Genomic DNA, 20,584 nt, shown 5'->3' on the forward strand with positions numbered 1-20,584 from the left:
TGCGGAGACAATGAGAGAGTGTTGAAACATTAAAAACTGTACGTTAAACATCCTGCAACAACCACGTCCAGAAGAAAATGATGTTTTTAACTTTGACTCCACTGTAGACCCTCGTTTTTTCCCTCTCGTCGAGTCATTCCTGAGATCTTTTAGACTCAGTAAAGCTCAGAATCTCTGATCCACAGAGATAAATAAATTAACAAATCCCCCCCCCCCCCCGGCATAGTGTCGGCAATAAAACAAATTCAAGAAATCAACTTCCCACTACTGCTTCTATAGTGGGACAAGGATAGTTGTCCAACTGAACGCCCGTAGTGTTCGGGAGCTTTCATACCAAGCTTTTTGTTCCAAAACTGGGGGCGTTTCTCCCCTAAATTGGTTCGAACAGGCTTGTGTGAACGCGCCGTTCCAGCACAAACTGGACTGAGACCAGTTGGAATGGCTCGTTTGCAGTGTGTGTGTGTGTGTGTGTACATAATTGACCAGTAGTATTCAGCTGCATTTACCCATGAACCGGTGCGACTGACAGCGTTGGTGCGACGGTGTCACTGGCAGAAACGACTGTGATCAACAGACACGTTGAGAAGAGTCCAGGCTTATGAATGGTCATAAAACTAGTTTATGAGCACGTAGCGTTGAGGGCGTGTCGAGTGTAGACCGCGGTGTGAAAACTAATCAAACTAAGGTGAAGTTATTTACTGTATTCAAATGTGCTGTTTCAATATAACGTGCTTCGTAAATGTCTGACTCACATGATGGTTTTTTTCTTACATAATGCACCTTTAAAAGGCCTCAAAGCAACACAAACACACACACATAACTATATATATATATATACATATATATATATATATATGTAAGACACACTGGCTGGGGAGACGAGAACACAGAAGTTTTCTGATACTGGATGAATTTTGGCGTCTGCAGAGAGTAAAATACGAAACAGAACAAACAGATGCTTCTTACATAAATAGATCGTCAACTTCAATATCTGCACAAAAAACACACATCAGCTCTCTCGCTCCTCTAAGTACACAAACACACACACACACAGGTTTGTGCAGCTGTTCTTCTTAGGACACGGCATTGTCTTCCAGCCCTCAACAAAGCCTTATACCAATCCTTAACCAGAACCAGTTAATGCCAAAATCCCCAACCGTAGCCTTAAACTTTAACCAGTTCCTCAGAATATGAGGTTCTGCCTCATAAGGACCAGGTTTTAGTCTCCATGAGGACTACTGGTCCTGACAAGATCAGTGTTTATGCCAGAAAACGTCCTAAAGAGGTAAGAAATACAAGAACACACACACACACTCACACAATGTGCTTCTCACTCTCTTTTATTCCATGCATGCCGGCTCCTCATCTCCTATCACTCACATTGAATTTCCATCTGTTTTTGCAATCTGGGAGTGCAGCTGTACAGCTCTTACATTTACTGTCTTCCTGCCAATGCAATGGAAACCTAAAACGGACAGTGGAGCACAAGGAGCCATATTTATCGCCTCTTAACAGGGAAATATATGCATTCATCTGCTATCTTAAGAGTCTTACGGTCCATTAAAATTCCCCAAAAAGGTCCAGTTAGAGAAAGTTGTGCATCAGCATCTGTGTGTCGTAACAAGAAATTCAAATCAAATTAAATTGAATGAATTATATTTACAATTTTTTTTCCCCCGGCAATTTAAAGTGGGTGAGTAATAATAAAACTCTTTGGCTGGTCTGGGCACAAAGTTTGACATTTATGCTGCGTTTCCATCACAGTATCATCGCCCCAATTGTTGTGAGGCAATAGTGCTAACCACTGGTCCACTGTGCCGATATTGCCGTCATTTGGCTACCAAATGTGTCCTCAGCCTGGAAAAAACATTGTTGAGGGTTCATTCGTTTGGTATCATTAGTGCTTCATCATCATCATCATCATTATGTCCTTTGAGGACATGATGGACATGAAAACTCAACAAACTTGGTTTGCACATCAGGAATCTGCGAAAATTGCCACCTGACCGAGTTCTAGGGCAATCCGATGAATTTAGCCGGAATCTCAGTTAAAAAACACACTTTCACATTTTGTGTTCCCACTAGCCATGCAGCAGGTGTCCACCCAGACAGACTCCGCCCTCACCTTCCTTTGATCAGTATGCGAGTTACCGCGGCAACCATGGTAGTGGCCCAAAATCCACCACTTTTCTATTCCTGTTCATCTTCTTTTAAGGGTCAATCGGTCCATGACGATGACCCAGATGAGCCAGTTATTGTGCCACCTACTGGCAAGACGAGGCAAACCTTCAGTAACCAACATGGTTTCATACCCAATTTATGTTCTACTCCGACTTCCTGCTCTGAAATTTGGTTTTTAATCACCAGTCCTCATCTGTACAAAGACAAACTACATGTTGAGCGTACAGGTACCGTAGGTGACTTCCACGAGAAAAGGGAGGGAACATAATTAGCGACTTCCGCTCGGTGCAAAAGCACTCAGACAGAGAGGAGAGGTCTGGAAATAAGCTGTTACTGTACGTCTCAGCCAGATCCTCAGAGTCCCATTACCAGCGCGTGTCTTCCCATTAGTGTACGATGGAGGAAGAGGATGAGGTTTGACGAAGGAGTAATGGATCTTTTTAGCCTGGAGTTAATGACGATGTACACACACAAATGATGGTGGTGGAAAAAAATGAACAGCAACATGTTTAGAGCAGATGACAGGAAACACTGAAGTGATGGGGGCAGTGGTACTTTTCCAGAAGAAGCCTCAGTGCATCGACACGTCAAAGCTTCTTCTTTGAATGATGAAATGTCTTTGAAATCTGTTTCCACGAGGTTGAATTTTTCATGGTTTTCCATGAGCACGGACTGAGTCGGAATTTTTAACATCCAAGAATTTCACAACTATAGTTTCTTACATTTGCAACCTATTTCTCCACACACTAATGCTGTGGTTTCGGTTTGGTACGGTATGGAGCTCCAACGTTAAACCCTGAAACAGCTGAAACAAAAACTGAGCCTCATTTTATTTAATTTTCCTGCTGGTTTTTGTTTTATTTGAGGTGTTTGTTGATTCTGCCAATGTGAGCTTGATGTGCTGTTACACTGCTTCAAGCCAGAAGTCAACACTTGTAAACAAAATTAATTCATGGACACAGGAGTCAGTGGCAGCGAGCCAGTGGGAAAAGAAAACTGTTCTCATAAGTCTCTGTGAGACCATGAACCAAAACAAACTCAATGTTTCTACAGGGAGTAAGTTTTTTATTTGCCCCAATCATCAGTCTCTTGGTGTCAGCGCCCGCGATTAGCTTCAGCCCCTCACGACGACCCTCGGAAGAATCAGTGGTGTAGAGTCGCTAATGGAAGGACGGATGGCGCGGTCACTAATGCAGCATCTCCCTGATGTGTCAGCTTCCTCTCGCTGACCTCAACATGTCAGTTTCTCTCTGCCACAGTGACCGCAGATGGGCGGAAAAAAAGGAGGAGGAAGGAGAGTGACTCGAGGCAAGTGTCTCCTCACCTTCTACCGACTATCAATGTTCTCTTAAGACACACATGGGCAATGTACGGCACATGATCCAGCAAATACGACCGCATGATACAACACGTTTAGTAAATAATCTGTACTTGATGACCACACAATGCTTCAGTTTTCACACCCATTCACTTGTGTGTTTCCACAGAGTAGAACGGTTCAGTTTGGTACAGTACGGTATGTATTTTCTTTGCATTTCCAGTCGGATTAATACCAAAAGGTTCCATTCTTTGGTAACCTTCCTACCAGAGTAAAATGGTGTGGTACGGTCAGGCCTACCAAGTAAAGGTACTGTTCCTGAAAAGCAAGCCTGATCCAGGGCTTAACCATTCCAAACTCTACCAAACCGAAACACAGCATTACACATCCTTCATACCCAGTCACACACACCGTCATCAGGAGACGACGCTCTCTACTAGGGCTGCAACTAACGATTATTTTCATAATTGATTCATCTGTCGATTATTCTCTCGAGTCATTGTTTGGTCCGTAAAATGTCAGGAAAAATGTCGATCAGTGTTTCTCAAACCTGGAGGGAACGACGTCCTCAAACGTCAAGAAAACCAGAAAATATTCACGTTTAAGAAGCTGAAAAATCCAAAAACTTGTTTTAATTCCTTAAAAACACTCAATCTGACGATCGATTATCCAAATAATTGACGAATTAATCAAATTATAATCGATTAATCGAGTAATTGTTTCTCTCTACCTGCTTAAAATCAAAGCTATATCAGCTCAAATCAGTGGTTTCCAAAGCCTGGGTCTGGACCCACAGACGGGTCACGGGACATTTAGTTTGGGTTCCCCAAAAAAATATTTCCCCCAAACATTAATTTTATTTAACATTTATGTGTGTGTGTTTTAAATAACATGCTTAAAATGAAGTTTTTAATCAATTTACCAACTTAAAATGATATTAGGTGTTTAAGATTTATATTTGTGATTTTAAAAAGTGGGTACCCATGTAGAGAGTTTGGGAAACACTGAGCGAAATCTATGCTGCTTTTTTATAATGTATTATATATTATTATATAACCCTAACTAGAGACTGGATTTACACATCAGCCTCATGCTCCGTCTTAAATTAACTGTGTTAATTTGCACTAGATAAAAATATGTATACACTGGTTTACACCTGGAAAAAAAGTGCTTACCGGGCTTATTTACACTTAAATTGATCATAAATGTATTGTTATTTGTAGCCTTATTTGCATTACATTGTCATATATTTAATATTTCTATTAATATTAGTATTATTTATAGTTTATTTGCTAGATAATAGAGTGACACTCTGTTTCTTTATGTTATTCTCATCTCTGCTCTATAACACCTGGTACATGATGAGTGTGATAAACTCCTCCCACAAATAGAGAGATAGAGAGAGATGAAGGATGACATCATGGTTTGCTTCTGCAGTGAAGACTGAGGTGTGAATGAATGCACTGCAGCAGAGTCGTGTGTGTGTGTGTGCCACGGCAAACTGAACACAGAACATTTCACAGCTTTGCTTTTTTTCTTCTCCTCCTCCTCCTCCTCCTCCTCCTCCCACACTCACGGAGTTCCTCTCTTCTCTTGAGAGCATGAACTTTCATTTTTTGCATTCTTAAGAGAAACAAAAACAAAAAAACGAGCTCCTTTTCAAATGTTCCCCTGCTCTCATATAAATCTGCTCCTCAGAAGAGTTTGTCTGCAAACAAACACAAACATCCTTCACTTCACTTCCTCTCCTCCTCACTCTTGGGCTGATGTGCTCTTTTTCACTCTCGCTTTTTCAATGTTCCTCAACCTACAGAATGTCAGGTGTGACATCACTGTCTCACTTGAGCTCCTCACAGTGTCCTTTAGCGCCTGGGGGAGGAATTTTCTCAACAGTATTGATCACATTTCATCATCTTCCGCCCAAGGAGGTTGTGTTTTCATGTTGTGAGTTTGTCCCTCTGTGACTTCCTGTCTTCAGTTTGTGACAGATCAATGTGACGTTTTAAAGGTACATTTCTGTAAAGGGTCTCTGTCGTTCAGGTCATTCTGTCTTCGGGAGATTGGCTGTAGACAACTGGACTGCCCCGATATTTGTCTATTTTTGATTCCGATCTGTTCACTTCAATTCTACGTTTGTGGTTAAAGAATTGGGTGTTTGTCAGGACTGAATGTGCTGACACAGCTTAAGACGGGAGGACAGCTTGTCCACATTTATTGATTTTCAGTGGTTGTCCTTGGGATCTTGGTCAAAGTCAGTCTTTGTCATTTGTCTTTGGTGAGACAGAGATCTTGGAATTTTCGTTTCTCAGGCATCAACGTTGTCATTTGCTCTCTCTTTGCTTTACTCGCTCACTGTTCTGCACGGAATCTCACGTCAGCGGCAGAGAGAGAGAGAGACAGTGGACAGTGTCCACAACACTGCTAGTGATTATGACTCTCTGTTTGTCCTGCGTTAGGCCGAAGTCTACGTACATCAAGCAATGCAGGGCATGAAACAGTAGGCGGCGTCGTAACAAACGAGGGAGACATTTAGGTAAATATCAACTTAACTTCTTGCTGGCACAAGATTCAAGCACTTTCAATAACCCATGTCTATTTAGGGCAGTTTTCAAAAACTTTCAAGGGCCTTGAAAAATTTTTTTTTCAAATTCACAAACTTCCAATGACCCATGTCTATTTAGGGCAGTTTTCAAAAACTTCTGAGGGCCTTGAAGCTTTTTTTTCCAAATGTACACATTTTCAATGACCCATCTCTATTTAGGGCAGTTTTCAAAAACTTTCAAGGGCCTTGCATTTCTTTCCCAAATTTGCAAACTTTCAATGACCCATGTCCATTTAGAGCAGTTTTCAAAAACTTTCAAGGTCCTTGACACTTTTTTTTTCTCCAAATTTACAAACTTCAATGACCCAGGTCTATTTAGGCAGTTTCCAAAAAACTTTTGAGGGCCTTGAAGCTTTTTTTTCAAATGTACAAATTTTCAATGACCCATGTCTATTTAGGGCAGTTTTCAAAAACTTTCAAGGGCCTTGCATTTCTTTCCCAAATTTGCAAACTTTCAATGACCCATGTTGATTTAGGGCAGCTTTCAAAAACTTTCAAGGTCCTTGAAACTTTTTTTCTCCAAATTTACAAACTTTCAATGACCCATGTTGATTTAGAGCAGTTTTCAAAAACTTTCAAGGTCTTTGAATTTTTTTTTCTCCAAATTTACAAACTTCAATGACCCAAGTCTATTTAGGGCAGTTTCCAAAAACTTTCAAGGATTTCAAGGACCCGTAGGGAACCCTGTAAGTATCTTACCCTTGCTACAAGAACAAGTTCTAACGCTACTTGCAATATCTGCACGGTAAATATTGGGGTGGGGGAGCACCGCAAAATTAAACGCTACAGACTTAATCAAGTTGCGAAAGAACACGCCAATTTCGTGAGAAAAACAAAAGGAGAGACCATCGGGACTGAAAAAGTCATCTTTTCAGTTTGCTTTGTCTAAACTCCAAACCTTAAAACTACATTATACGAGAACTATCAGATATGACGGTCAGTCATTTGTGCAGACAGACACCGGCTGTGTGGATCTAACAGAAAAATCCTGCTTTGAACAAACGTCAGTCGCTGTTTGAGTCAAAAAAGACTAAAAACCAACATTTTGCTGCAAAATTGTGGACAGTGTTGTTTTTACTGAGCTGCTATTCTTTATTCTCCTTCCCCTTTGGCTCCAGTGTTTGAACGTTGGGGTCTGGTATAGTCCTGATAGTCCTGATCTAACATGTCTTCTAAAACTTCTAACAATACCAACACACACTGAGGCTCGAGTACGAGAACTACTGGAACCAACAAAACCATTTCTACAGGAAGGAAGGAGGTGCCAATCTCAGCTGACATAGGGTGAAAGGCGGGGTCACACCATGGACAGGTTGCCAGTCCATCTCAGGGACATAACAAAGACCAACAACATTTCAGTCACGCTCTCACACCTAGGGTCAATTTGTGTCCAATTTGCCTTAATCTCCAAATCTGTGTTTTTTTCGACTGTGGGAAGAAAACCAGAGAACCTGAAGAAAACGCACGCACATACAGTGGGCGAACATGCAAACTCCATGCAGAAAGACCCTTGTCCCGACTTGGTCGGGAACCCGGGTCTTCTTACTGCAAAGGCAAAAATGCTAACCACTACACCAACCGCGTGGCCCTCCATATCTCTGTTAATGAACAAAACTGTAAAAATCTGTCAAACTCATTGGATATAAATCCAAATGTTGGTGCTCTGATCTTCTCACCTGATCCAGATTATGGATTTAGTTCTGATGTTTATATCTTCACAGATTGGGATAGATTTTGGTGTCATTTTTATGTAAGCTATATGCAGGTCAAGTTCTATACGGATCCAGAAGGTCTTTCTGGAACCAGTGGATCAAGTGTAAACATTTCAAGTGCTGGTTCAGTAAAACACAGGTGACACAAGGGTCAAAGCCCAAGTGGAGTGGTTTTACTACCTTAAAACAAGCTTCTTATGTTGTCAGAAATTTTGAAAATTGTTCAGAACTTAACCAGTTCCTCAGAAATGAGGTTCTGCCTCATCAGGACCAGGTTTTGGTCTCCATGAGGATTACTGGTCCTGACATGGTTGCTGTTTTTACCAAAAAATGTCCTAAAGAGGTGAAAAATACAAGAATATGAGAGGATGAGTGAGCTCTCCTGGTTGTTGTAGGTGTAAATGTACAGTCTGTGTGTGTGAGGTTAAAAATCCTGCTGAACAGCAGGAGCACAGCACAACCTAGTGGCAGAAAGAAGAAGAACAGCCTGAGGATGATTTCAGGTTTCAAGATCTTCTTCTTCTTCTTCTTCCCCCATTTATTCCTCAAAAATGACAGTTAGTGGGTCTTTTTTATTATTATTATTATTATCTAAAACTTTTTTACGACCCCTTATTTCAACACAAACGCCGTCAGAATTATTTACGCGTTTTACAGAAGCTGTAAAAATGACATCTTCCATCATTTTCTTCACCCAATTATCCCGTTAATTCAAAGTCATCTGAATCTAAGAATTAAAGACGAAACAGAACAACGGGGCCAATCTGTGTGAGTCTGTGTCACTTACATATATGAAGAGGTGCAAGGTAATGAGACATCATTGTGAATATAATCAACAGCCATGTAAAATATGTATTAAATTAAATTAAATTAAATTAAATTAAATTAAATTTAATTTAATTTAATTTAATTTAATTTAATTTAATTTAATTTAATTTAATAAAGTCATTCATCTGTCGATTATTTTCTTGAACATTTCCAAAAAATAAAACTCACCATCCTGCTGAATTAGTGGGATCCACCAGTGACACTTGGTCTGAGCCTTGAAACTGCAACGCTAATTCCGAACTTTTTAGACGCACTCGTAGGGGGGCGGGACCTCATTCCCAGAATGTAAACAGTGTCTGCCATCTTTGCTAACAGTTGCGCTAACAGGCCCAAGCGTCACTGGTGGGTACGTAATAAAGAAAAGAATGAAGATATTTCTCAACTCACGGGAAACTGAGGTTGGGAAGCACAATTTTTCAAAAATACTAGCCCAATGCTAGTAAATCAAAGCTAAATGCAGATCGGTGAAGTATTCCTTTAAGCAAGAATCCTGATACTGTCTAATAGATGCAGCTTTCTTTTTCTTGGAAGTCAAAGGCTCTTCTGTCTCCTCCTTTTTCCTTTTCCAAAGATGTTTGTTTTTTACTCATTTTTTGACATACCATATCACTTGACAGAGACAGTCTTTCTGTGACCCACAGACCGGTATGGGACTCTGGTATAAACCATACACAGTGAAGACATTTGGGTGTGTGTGTGTGTGTGTGTGTGTGTGTGTGTGTACCTGTCTGATGGGCTCAGGGACACGGTAGCGGCAGCAGGAGTGTGTGAGTCGTACAGCTGTGTCCAGACTGATCTTGTGTCCCACGGACACATACACTGGTTTGGAGCTTTTGTCAGAGCTGCGCAGCGCCTACACACACACACACACACACACACACACACACACGGTACGTAAAAGTATGAACCCTGACCTCTCTCCCTGACTGTGGTTGTCACATTAATTTAGGTAAACGTGTGTTTGTTTGTGTTCTTTTGAAGCAAAACAAAACCTCCTTTGTTTTCTATTTGTGTGCATTTGTCCTTTAGCGCACCTTTCCCAGCACTTTGCCCGAGGCGGCTGTGAGCGGGAAGCTGTCTCCTCCTCTCTGCAGAGCAGCGATCTGTGGAGGCAAAGAGACAAAAGAATCAAAGTCAGAGGAGGATGTTCAGCGTGTCAGAGCAAACAGCAGCAAAGTGAAGAAACAACAACAAAAACGATGAACCTGCCGGAGACGATTCTGTCTCTATAACCTCAGCGTGTCCTCACCTTCATTTACAGTCAAGGACAGGGATCTGTCTTTAACCTTCGTCCAGCGCTCTGTCCGTTCTGACCGATTATACAACTCCACGTAACTTTTACAACTAAAGTATCATAAATGTTGTGTTACACAAACACACACACACACACACACTGGCTTTGTCTCAATGTGCAAAAACAGGCTAAAAATGGAAACTATGTGCAGGTGATTTTCCAACTCTCTCCTCTCTGAAGACACTGATTCGCAGGCTTCCTGCAACAGTGCGAGAAAAATTACCGTAATTACCACACGTGCAACTTCTCAGCTTTCGGAAACTGGTGGATTTTTTCCGATCTCACAAACGTAATTACGGTAACACAAAGTCCACTTGTGCTAACGTGTCGTCTGCGATACACTCGGTTCTAAAGGGTTAAGGTAGTTGAGGTAGTTAATATAGTTGAGGGTAGTCAAGGTAGTTGAGGTAGTTAATATAGTTGAGGGTAGTTAAGGTAGTTGAGGTAGTTAACATAGTTGAGGGTAGTCAAGGTAGTTGAGGTAGTAAATATAGTTGAGGGCAGTCAAGGTAGTTGAGGTAGTTAATAAAGTCGAGGTAGTTAATATAGTTGAGGGTAGTCAAGATAGTTGAGGATAGTCAAGGTAGTTGAGGTAGTTAATATAGTTGAGGGTAGTTAAGGTAGTTGAGGTAGTTAACATAGTTGAGGGTAGTTAATATAGTTGAGGGTAGTTAAGGTAGTTGAGGTAGTTAACATAGTTGAGGGTAGTCAAGGTAGTTGAGGTAGTTAATATAGTTGAGGGTAGTCAAGGTAGTTGATATAGTTAAGGGTAGTTAAGTTAGTTGAGGTAGTTAATATAGTTGAGGGTAGTTAAGGTAGTTCGAGGGTAGTTAATACTGTATAGTTGAGGGTAGTTGAGGTAGTTAATATAGTTGAGGGTAGTCAAGGTAGTTAATATAGTTGAGGGTAGTTAAGGTAGTTGAGAGTAGTTAAGGTAATTGAGGTAGTTAATATAGTTTGAGGGTAGTTAAGGTAGTTAATATAGTTGAGGGTAGTTAATACTGTATAGTTGAGGTAGTTAATATAGTTGAGGGTAGTTAAGGTAGTTAATATAGTTGAGGGTAGTCAAGGTAGTTAATATAGTTGAGGGTAGTTAAGGTAGTTGAGGGTAGCTAAGGTACTTTAGGGTAGTTAAGATAATTGAGGGTATCCAAACTTCCTGATTCCCTGGCATTTGACCTTTCTATCACACCTGGGGGTTTAATGTCTTGCCCAGAGACACTTAATGGACACTTAAAGACATGTAGACACGCAGATTGACGGACGACTCGCTCAAACACTAACCCACCGCCGCCCCTAAGCGTCCACAGAAGCTGAAGTTTTGCTGCGACTGTTGACGAGACAAAGACAAAGTCAGAGACAGAGTCGGTGACGTGGGCTGGAGTCAGCAGGTGTGAGCTGTGGATTCTGTGCCAGAGGCGTGAAGGCAGCTCAGTCTCCATGATGGATGGAGTGAACGCTCCACGGTGACTGATTACAGCGAGCAGCCAGCAGGGAGACAGAGAGGAGGCGCACAGGAACTCCAGTCCCAGCTGGGACCGGGCCAGCGGTGTTTTGGCTCGTGTGAGGAAAGTGTAGGACCGAGGCCAGAGCCGAGAGACGGAGCGAGTCATCAATAACACACCGGTTTGGGTCAAAGCCAGATTATGTACGAGGGAAGGAAAGAGAAAGAGACAACGAGATCACAGGGACGCTGCAGACGAGTCAAGGACAAAAAAAAATCAACAAATTATCTTTCCTCTTTCAGCGCTTTTATTTCTACCTGCTGAACTCTTCTGTCTCCGTCTTCTGTCTCGGTCCTAAACCTGAACCTAAACCACAGCAGACGGCTTACATGTGGAAAATCAGGAGCAGAGAAACTAAAGAGCAGTTTATTTATGTCCATTATGTGAACTGTTTTCTCTTCTCTCTCTATTATATAATGCAGCTGATTCACAAACTTAAGAGTTCTACTCTTAAAGATGCGAGGACCAGTCGAAATGGTCCTCACTCCCTATGGTTTATACGCCCTTGGTCCTCACAAAACCACCAAAACAAACAGACACACACACATTTGGTTTTATATCTTAGTGAGGACAAATTATGCCTTACCTTAACCTAAACCTAACATAAACCTAATTCTAACCCCAAAACCAGGTCTTAACCCTGAAAAAGCTCTTTAAAGTTGATGAAATGTCCCCACAAGGTCAAAATGTCCTCGCAAAGACAGGTTTGCATGTTTTTGGGAGTTCTTTGGACCTCACAAAGATGTAAAACTCGGTCTTAACCCTGAAAAAGCTTTTTAAAGAGTCTTAAATCCTCACATTCCCAAAATATCCTCAGTTCATATGGTTGATACAATATTTGGTCCTCACAGAGCCACACATACAAGAACCTCATTCCAGCCCTAAAACCAGGTCTTAACCCAGAGAAAATTGCCTCACAGAGATAGGTTTGCATGATTCTTTGGACCTCACACATCTGCACACACACACATCCACACACACACAAACTTGCTTTTATATCATAGTGAGGACACATTTTAGACATAATGCATTCCCGAGCCCCTTACCCTAACCCTAAAACCAGGTCTTAACCCTGAAAAGGCCCTTTAAAGATGTGACGACCAGACAAAAGGTTCTCACTTTCTCAAAAGATTTTTGGTCCTCACAGAGCCACACAAACAATAAAGCACACACATTTGTGCAGCCATTCTTCTCAGACTCAGGACTCTGCATTGGACAGACGCATCACTAACCTTAAACCATAACCAGTGACTAACCTTAACCCAACCCACCACATTTCAGCAGGTTTTGGTCTCCATGAGGATTACTGGTCCTGACAAGGTCAGCATTTACAGCAGAAAAATGTCCTAAAGAGGTAACAAATACAGGTTCACCTCGAGTCATGGACATTATTTGTGTAACAGAGACAAACTGGTGTCCTCAGAGACGCTCGTCCCACTGCACATTTGTTGTTTGAAAGCTCTCACTGTGGAAATGTCTCCGACACACTCTGAACGTCTAATGGAGTCTGGTGGCGTCTCACGTGGACGTCGCGTTAGTGACGCTAATCTGATTTGTGCTAATGATGTGAAGTTTGCTCCAGAGTCTGAAACGACTCGTGTTTCACACGCTCATTTCCTCTCTCTCTCTCTCTCTCTCTCTCACAGTCCACTCACTTAAAACCTCGCAATAATAACGTGCACCGCCCGTGTGGACAAATAATGAGACTCGAGCCCCGGAGAGTGACAATCACATTAGCACGGACGGGGAAAGAGAGTTCTAGAATTTCATGCTGAGCCACGAATCCAGAGCTTAATCGTATAAAAGTCCAAACACAGGTGTGAAAATCAGACGCCATCTGATGCGAAAAATATCACAAACACAAGCGAGACACGAGGACAGTGGTCCAGACTGTGTCACAGGGATTAGATTCCCCCCCCGACATGACAGATACAAACAACACTTATACTACCTCAAATACCTCAACTAATTTAATGACCCTCAACTCCCTTAGCTACACTCAACTACCCTAAACTACCTCAACTGCCCTAAACTACCGTAACTACCCTAAACTACCTCAACTACCTTAACTGCCCTAAACTACCTCAACTACCTTAACTACCCTAAACTACCTTAACTACCCTAAACTACCTCAACTACCCTAAACTACCTCGACTACCTTATCTACCCTAAACTACCTGACTACCTCAGCTACCTTAACTACCCTAAACTACCTCAGCTACCTTAATTACCCTAAACTACCTTAACTACCCTAAACTACCTCGACTACCCTAAACTATCTCGACTACCCTAAACTACCTCGACTACCCTAAACTACCTTGACTACCTTAACTACCCTAAACTACTTTGACTACCTTAACTACCCTAAACTACCTCGACTACCTTAACTACCCTAAACTACTTTGACTACCTTAACTACCCTAAACTACCTCGACTACCTTAACTACCCTAAACTACCTCGACTACCTTAACTACCCTAAACTACCTCAACTACCGTAACTACCCTAACTACTTTCAATATCTAAACTACCTCAACTACCATACACTACCTCAACTACCCTAAACTACCTCAACTACCTTAACTACCCTACACTACCTCAACTACCTGAACTACCCTAATGACCCTAAACTACCTTAATGACCCTCAACTACCCTAACTACCCTCAACTACCCTAACTACCCTCAACTACCTTAACTACCCTCATATACCTTAGCTACACTCAACTACTCTGAACTACCTCGACAACCATAATGACCCTCAACTACCCTAAACTACCTGAACTACCTCGACTACTTTCATGACCCTAAACTACCTTAACTACCCTCAAATACCTTGACTACCCTAAACGACCTCAAGCACAGATGGAAAGAATGTTAAATGACAAATATTCTTTAATTCTGTGATTTAGAGGCAGCTGCCAGGCGCCTGTTCATCATCTCACACACACACACTTCACTTTACCTGTTTTTTTTGTTCCGTCCTCAACAGGTTACCGTGGGAACAACGTCAACATTTGCATATTAATGACATCCAGCATGTCTCGGTCCCTCAGGTCCACTTTACTTTAACCAACCAACAGGTTTGATTTGCATTCAAAAAACTCACTTGAGCTTCAGCAACACAAGGCAACACACACACACACACGCGCACACACACACACACACACACACACAGCGTCCTTTCCTCTGTCCCTCGCTGACATGTCTGTGCTGTTTTTGAAAAATGCAGCGAAGAACAAATAACAACAACAGACCTTTGTCAAGGTTGTTTCTTTTTTTAAATCCAAATCTGAAGGAAATGACGACATCTTTGTGACACTGATGGAAAACAAACAACACAGTGGCGCTGTCACTTTTTCTCTACGGAGCTCCCCCTCCAGTTTCAGAGTTTTTACGACACCACGGTAAACATCCATCCATCGTCTACCTTTCACATTTACACGTCACACGGCGGTTTTTCATCCGAGTCGGCAAACGCTAGGTCAGTTTTTCACACTTCGAAGTAATTACAGGTCATTTTACTTTCATTCTAACTTGATTTATGGAAAAAACAAACATACGTGTGTGTGTGCGTGTGTGTGTGTGTGTGTGTGTGTGTGTGCGTGTCCCTCTCACCTGTGATTGGTGCTCCTCATTCTTATAAACACCCTGCACCTGCAGCAGGTTCTTGGCCACGCCCACACATGGTAGCCCTGACAACACGCCCAGGTGACACGCCAAACCAAACTCTGTGAGAGCAGCAAGACAAAAACATAATTATTATTTTTATACTGTAAACATTATTATTTTTTCTTTTTTTCAAGCTCCAGAGTTGAATTTTTGTATTTCTTTTTACTAATTTTAACTTTTTTTTTTTTTTCTTTTAAACTTTAACAATTTCTTTCTGGATTATTCTGCTAGCAGAAGCAGCAGCAGCAGCAGCAGAAGAAGCAGCAGCAGCAGCAGCAGCAGCAGCAGCAGCTGAAGTGTGAGATTCTTTCCTCTGGCTTTTTAACAAAGTAACTCATGAGATTAACATTGATTTTTTCATCTCACGTCATGAGTGGAAGCAAATGAACACATTTCTCAAGAGTGAGAGAGTGAATTAAAGCCACTGAGGGTTTTTTAACACAAACATGAACTCACATCATTAATCATTTTAAAGATCTTTGTCACAGAACAAGCTCTAACTTTTCAGCACAGGAGGAAAACACATGGTGTTTACAATTTAGGACGAATTGGCAGGAATTTGATATATATTTGAATAAGTGTAGAATTCACAGAAGCGTATTGCATTCACCTGACATTTTTTTCTCCGACTGTTTAAACAAGATTTTTTTCCCCCGACTGTTTTTACCAGATTTTTTTTCCGGCTTTTTCAACAGTGCACAGCCTAGAAGTGCATGAGACTGTCCTACGTTTTTTCTGTGAAAACGGAGGACGGCGGTTGTCTTCAGGGACAAAGCACGTCACGTAACATTAGATAAAACTACAACCATGGTTGCTATAACAACCTGAAGAAAAAAACAGTCCAGTTCCCTTTGCTCTGTTTGTTGCAATCTGCAGTCTGACCATTAGATGTCACTAAATCTTGAGTGTGACTGACCTCTGTAGTGGAAGAGACCGTTTCCGTCCACAAAAACCACCTGCAGACAAAACACAGCACATGTTCAATTAATAACGTGATCATTCATTTACATTTTCACAGAAATTTACTACCCTACCGTAGCAGGAACCAGGATGTGCTTTCAAGGACCTTGAAAGTTTTTTGTTTTTTTTTCAAATTTACAAACTTTCAGAGACTAATGTCTATTTAGCGCAGTTTTCAAAAACTTTCAAGGCCCTTGAAAGTTGTTTTTTCAACTTTACAAACTTTCAATGAACCATGTTTTAGGTGGTTTTCAAAAACTTTCAAGGACCTTGAAGCATGTTTTTCACATTTACAAACTCGCAATGACCCATGTAGGTGATATCGGGTGATTTTCAAAAACTTTGAAATGTATTTAATTTTTTTCAAATTCACAAACTTTCAAGGATTTCAAGGACCCAGGCCGAGTCTGACCTGAGGCAGAATCTCAGGCTGGTTCTTCTGCAGACGCTGCAGCGCCTCCAGGAGGAAGGGAGTTTCTCTGAAGGCCAGGAAACCAGCGATGTACGGAGCCGTCAGCGCCACCATCTGACTGTCCTCATACAGCACCTGGGGTTTGATAAAAAACAAAAATAAATAAGATGTATTTACATGACGTGTCCATGCATATTTATTTATACGGTGTAATCTGCACCATCTTTGCTATAACTGCAGCTTTTAGAGAGGAAGAGGAGGAGGAAGAGGAGGAGGAGCTCTCACCTGGAGCTCAGGGTAACTCAGAACGACGAGTTGTGCGCAGGCGTTGACGTCGTCCCCTTTGATGAAGGACAGGTCGACTCCGCCCACTCGGTCCAGGCCTGAGAAGTGTGGACAGCTCTGCCAGTCCTCAGTGTCCTCGTCCACCACCTGCTGTCTCAGACGAGCCTGTTCACTGCAGACAGAGGGACATGAGTGAGGGTCAGAGACTGACGTGAAAACACAGAGTAAACAAACGGTTTAGTTAAATCTGATTAAGGGTGGACAAGGTTTAACTAAATCCATCACGGAATGAATGAAGTTTAGTTGAATTAAAGCTACAGAAATTTAAAAAAGAAAGATAAAACTTTAAAAATAAGTTTAGGTTGGACAAGATTTTGTCAAATTTGACAAAGAATGTATGTCTTAGTTTGATTTGATGGTTTATTTCAAACACATGAACAAGACGTGATGAGGTTTAATTCAATCTGACTAACGTTGGATTGGGTTTAGTTAAACCTGACTCAGGTTGCAAAGGGGGAAGAAAAATTCCCAGTAAATTAAAATTTAAATTAATGTAACATGTTTGTTTGTTTTAAAAATACTCAAGAATCACTAATAGATGTGTTTGACACTTGGTCCACACAGACAATTTTATACACACACACACACACACACACACATTATTATAATTATCCCTAACCACAATTCAAATATTAGTCCTAAACTCTCCTCAGAAATGAGATTCTGCCTCATTATGACCAGGTTTTGGTCTCCATGAGGACTACAACCCTGAGGCTGAAGGTGTTTGTTTGACAACATGAGTGGACAGCACAGACGGACACAGAGGGACAGAAGGACATCTCACCTCTCCCACTGATGGACCAGATCTTCCTCAGGTGGAGAAAACATCTAAACCTGTGTCACCTGTTCAAAGAAAGACACACCGAACCGCGTCAACGTGAAACACGCTCAATGTTTCGCTTCCGTGTATTGACGTCACAGGGAGGGCGGAGCCTGCGAGCACAGTCAGCGTGGTGTCGGTGATCAGCGGGTACACACTGACATCTAGTGGTTTACAAGCAAAACTGCAGGAAGCGACAAAGTCACTCACAACAATTCACTCAACACAGAGCATATGTATATAATATATATGTATATATATATATATATATATATATATATATATATATATATATATATATATATATGTACATGTATATATGTATATACAAGTTTTATTCAAACTTAACAAACTTAAATAACACATACTGGCACCAGTCGGTAGAGCATGGAACTTTTAATCTCAGGGTTGTGGGTTGTGAGTCCAACGTCCAAAAGCCGGACCCCAATCCTAATCTTACCTCAAATATCCCCACAGCCTTATAACTGAGCTTCTGCCTTGTTAGGACCAAGTTTTTGGTCTGCTGGTCCTGACATGGTCCTAAAGAGGTCACAGAGACAAGTACTCACACATAGGCACACAAACACACACACATACACACAATGCTGTTGCTAAGCCATGGTCATGTGCACGGCTGAATAGGAAACGTGTGATTCCTGTCTGTCACTGCTGGAGAAAGAGGAGGGGATGAGAAAGGGAGGAGGTCCATTCCTGTTGGATTAGGAAGGAAAATGCAGCCTTGTTTGCAGCCGCTCTGAGGACTGAGGAATGAGGGCTCAGCCTCACTGTTACAGCGTCTATGTTTCCAAATGTTCCTTTATACCCCGTCTCTGTTGTAAGTCTTTCTGCTGAAGCCACAATTCTGCGAGTCTGTTTCTTTCCCCCAGTGATTTGTTTTTTGAATGAATCTCTTCTCTAGATGCAGAGGGGAGGCAACGTGCCTGTGGCCTGCAGGAAAGTGAGGACAGTCCACGCGATGGTGACGTTCAACGTTCTCGTCTGTCTCCTGATAGGCATGCTGTGGAACCTCGGACCCGACAAACCTGGCCACCATGTGGTGCAGATCCCGTCCGGGAGGTTTTGGCGCCCACAGGTCCTGAGCACGGCATTCTGGAACAAGGAGCAGCAGCGCCTAGACTTCATCCACAACCCTGTCTTCCTCTCTGACGTCCAGCTGCCTGGTTGGCTGAACGACACCAGGCCACGCGACCCCTGTGAACCAGACCACAGGGTTCTCAAACAGATCTCGGACTACAACTCCCTGCCCGGCCGATTCCACGATTTCCTTTTGCACATGCGCTGCAGGACGTATCACATGCTGATAAATCAGCCTCACGTCTGTGATGAAAAACCCTTCCTGTTGCTGGCAGTCAAGTCTCTGGTACCTCACTTTGACCGCCGGCAGGCTATTCGTGAAACATGGGGACGCCGCGGCGTCTTCGCCAATCGGACAGTGGTCACTGTGTTTCTGCTCGGTCAGGCCATGTCTGTAGACCACTTCCCAGACCTGCTGGAGATGCTGGTCCACGAGGCGGACCTTTACAAAGACCTCCTCCAGTTGGACTACAGGGACACTTTTTTCAACCTCACTCTAAAGGATGTCCTCTTCCTGGAGTGGTTTAGTCAAAACTGTCCCCACGCAAAGTTCATCCTCAAGGGTGATGACGACGTCTTAGTCAACACCTATCGGATAATTGAGCACCTTGAAGGCGTGTCAGAGACTAAGGCCAGAGATTTCTTCATAGGAGATGTAATCAGTAACGCTGGCCCACACCGGGACAGGAAACTCAAGTACTTTATCCCTGAGAGTGTGTTTGTGGGGCAGTACCCGCCGTACGCCGGCGGCGGTGGATACCTGTACTCTGGCCATTTAGCGCTACGTCTTTACAACGTTTGCCACCAGGTAGCCTTGTATCCCATCGATGACGTGTACACGGGAATGTGTCTGATGAAGCTGGGTCTGGTTCCAGACAAGCACGATGGCTTCAGGACATTTGACATCGACGAGAAGTACCGGTCAAACACGTGCGTCTACAGGAGCCTGATGTTGGTTCACAGCCGGACACCGAGGGAGATTCTGAGGATTTGGTCGTGGATTGTTCATCCTGAGCTGGTGTGTCAGTGAAGTCAGCGTCATTAAAAAGCACCTTAAAATGGTGTGGGTCTTTTAGGTGTGGTCATATGAGGCGCTGACACAAAGTTTGGCAGTGACTGCACTGTGAGCGCCTCCAGTTTGAGTCACGGATGCTCACTTTCCCGGAAAACAAGAATAAAAAACTGATTTCAACCATTTACAAAGTAATAAAATCTACTACAATATCTACAGAACATTTCACGTCTTTATCTCACCGCTAGACAGACTTTTCCAAAAGGAAACTGAAGTTTGTAAAACACTCACTCTCCCACACCAAACCTCATAGAGAAAACCAGTGATTTTACCATCACACACACAGGAGTTGTTGATCCACTGCTGCCTCCATCACTAAGTTCAAATTAGTTATTTTGTCATATCAGTGTTTGAAATCCTTTGTTCAGATTGACCTCAGTGACACAAAGTGACCACACGAGGCAGCAGAGGACCAGCAGCTCCTGTGTCCCTGTGAGCTAAAATCACTGATTTTCTCTTTGGTGTGGGAGAGTGAGTCGTTTACAAACCTCAGTCTATTTTACATCTGAAAGATGTAATTAATAAACTTCATATACATATACAAATATACACTTTCATATGTGTGTGTACCTATATTTCTTATCTTTTTGATCAATAAACATCAAATATGTTCTGTATTTAGTTTGTGTGCATACAAATATTTAATATAAATCATTATTTCAATAAAATCCTTTGGAATCTTGCCGATATTGTTCGATACAGTAAAAACAAAAAAAAGCCCATGTGCGTAAGCTCAGTTGTGTTTGTTTGTCTGTGAAATGTTGCCAGGCA

The 20,584-nt window shown here is 42.1% G+C and overlaps 2 protein-coding genes across 2 annotated transcripts in view; one reads left to right on the top strand and one right to left on the bottom strand.

Moving 5' to 3' along the window:
• The window catches only part of LOC131467234 (endonuclease V-like), a 56,135-nt gene extending 38,399 nt beyond the window's left edge, over positions 1–17,736 (bottom strand). Inside the window, exons 1-7 of the mRNA XM_058641021.1 lie at positions 17,611–17,736; positions 16,767–16,938; positions 16,482–16,616; positions 16,026–16,065; positions 15,056–15,168; positions 9,676–9,744; positions 9,366–9,494 (exon numbers count right to left, since the gene is read on the bottom strand). Coding sequence (XP_058497004.1) covers positions 9,366–9,494; positions 9,676–9,744; positions 15,056–15,168; positions 16,026–16,065; positions 16,482–16,616; positions 16,767–16,938; positions 17,611–17,654 — 702 coding nt within the window. The 5' untranslated portion in view covers positions 17,655–17,736. The remainder of the gene's footprint in view (positions 1–9,365; positions 9,495–9,675; positions 9,745–15,055; positions 15,169–16,025; positions 16,066–16,481; positions 16,617–16,766; positions 16,939–17,610) is intronic.
• Positions 17,737–18,373: 637 nt separating this feature from the next.
• Positions 18,374–20,130, top strand: LOC131467354 (N-acetyllactosaminide beta-1,3-N-acetylglucosaminyltransferase 2-like). The gene is made up of 2 exons (XM_058641206.1): positions 18,374–18,481; positions 18,566–20,130. Exons 1-2 carry the CDS (start codon positions 18,446–18,448, stop codon positions 19,769–19,771), a joined length of 1,242 nt encoding a protein of 413 aa, XP_058497189.1. The 5' UTR covers positions 18,374–18,445; the 3' UTR covers positions 19,772–20,130.
• Positions 20,131–20,584: the final 454 nt, after the last annotated feature.

The sequence above is a fragment of the Solea solea genome, chromosome 10 (genome assembly GCF_958295425.1).
Source record: "Solea solea chromosome 10, fSolSol10.1, whole genome shotgun sequence".
Taxonomy (NCBI): Eukaryota; Metazoa; Chordata; class Actinopteri; order Pleuronectiformes; family Soleidae; genus Solea; species Solea solea.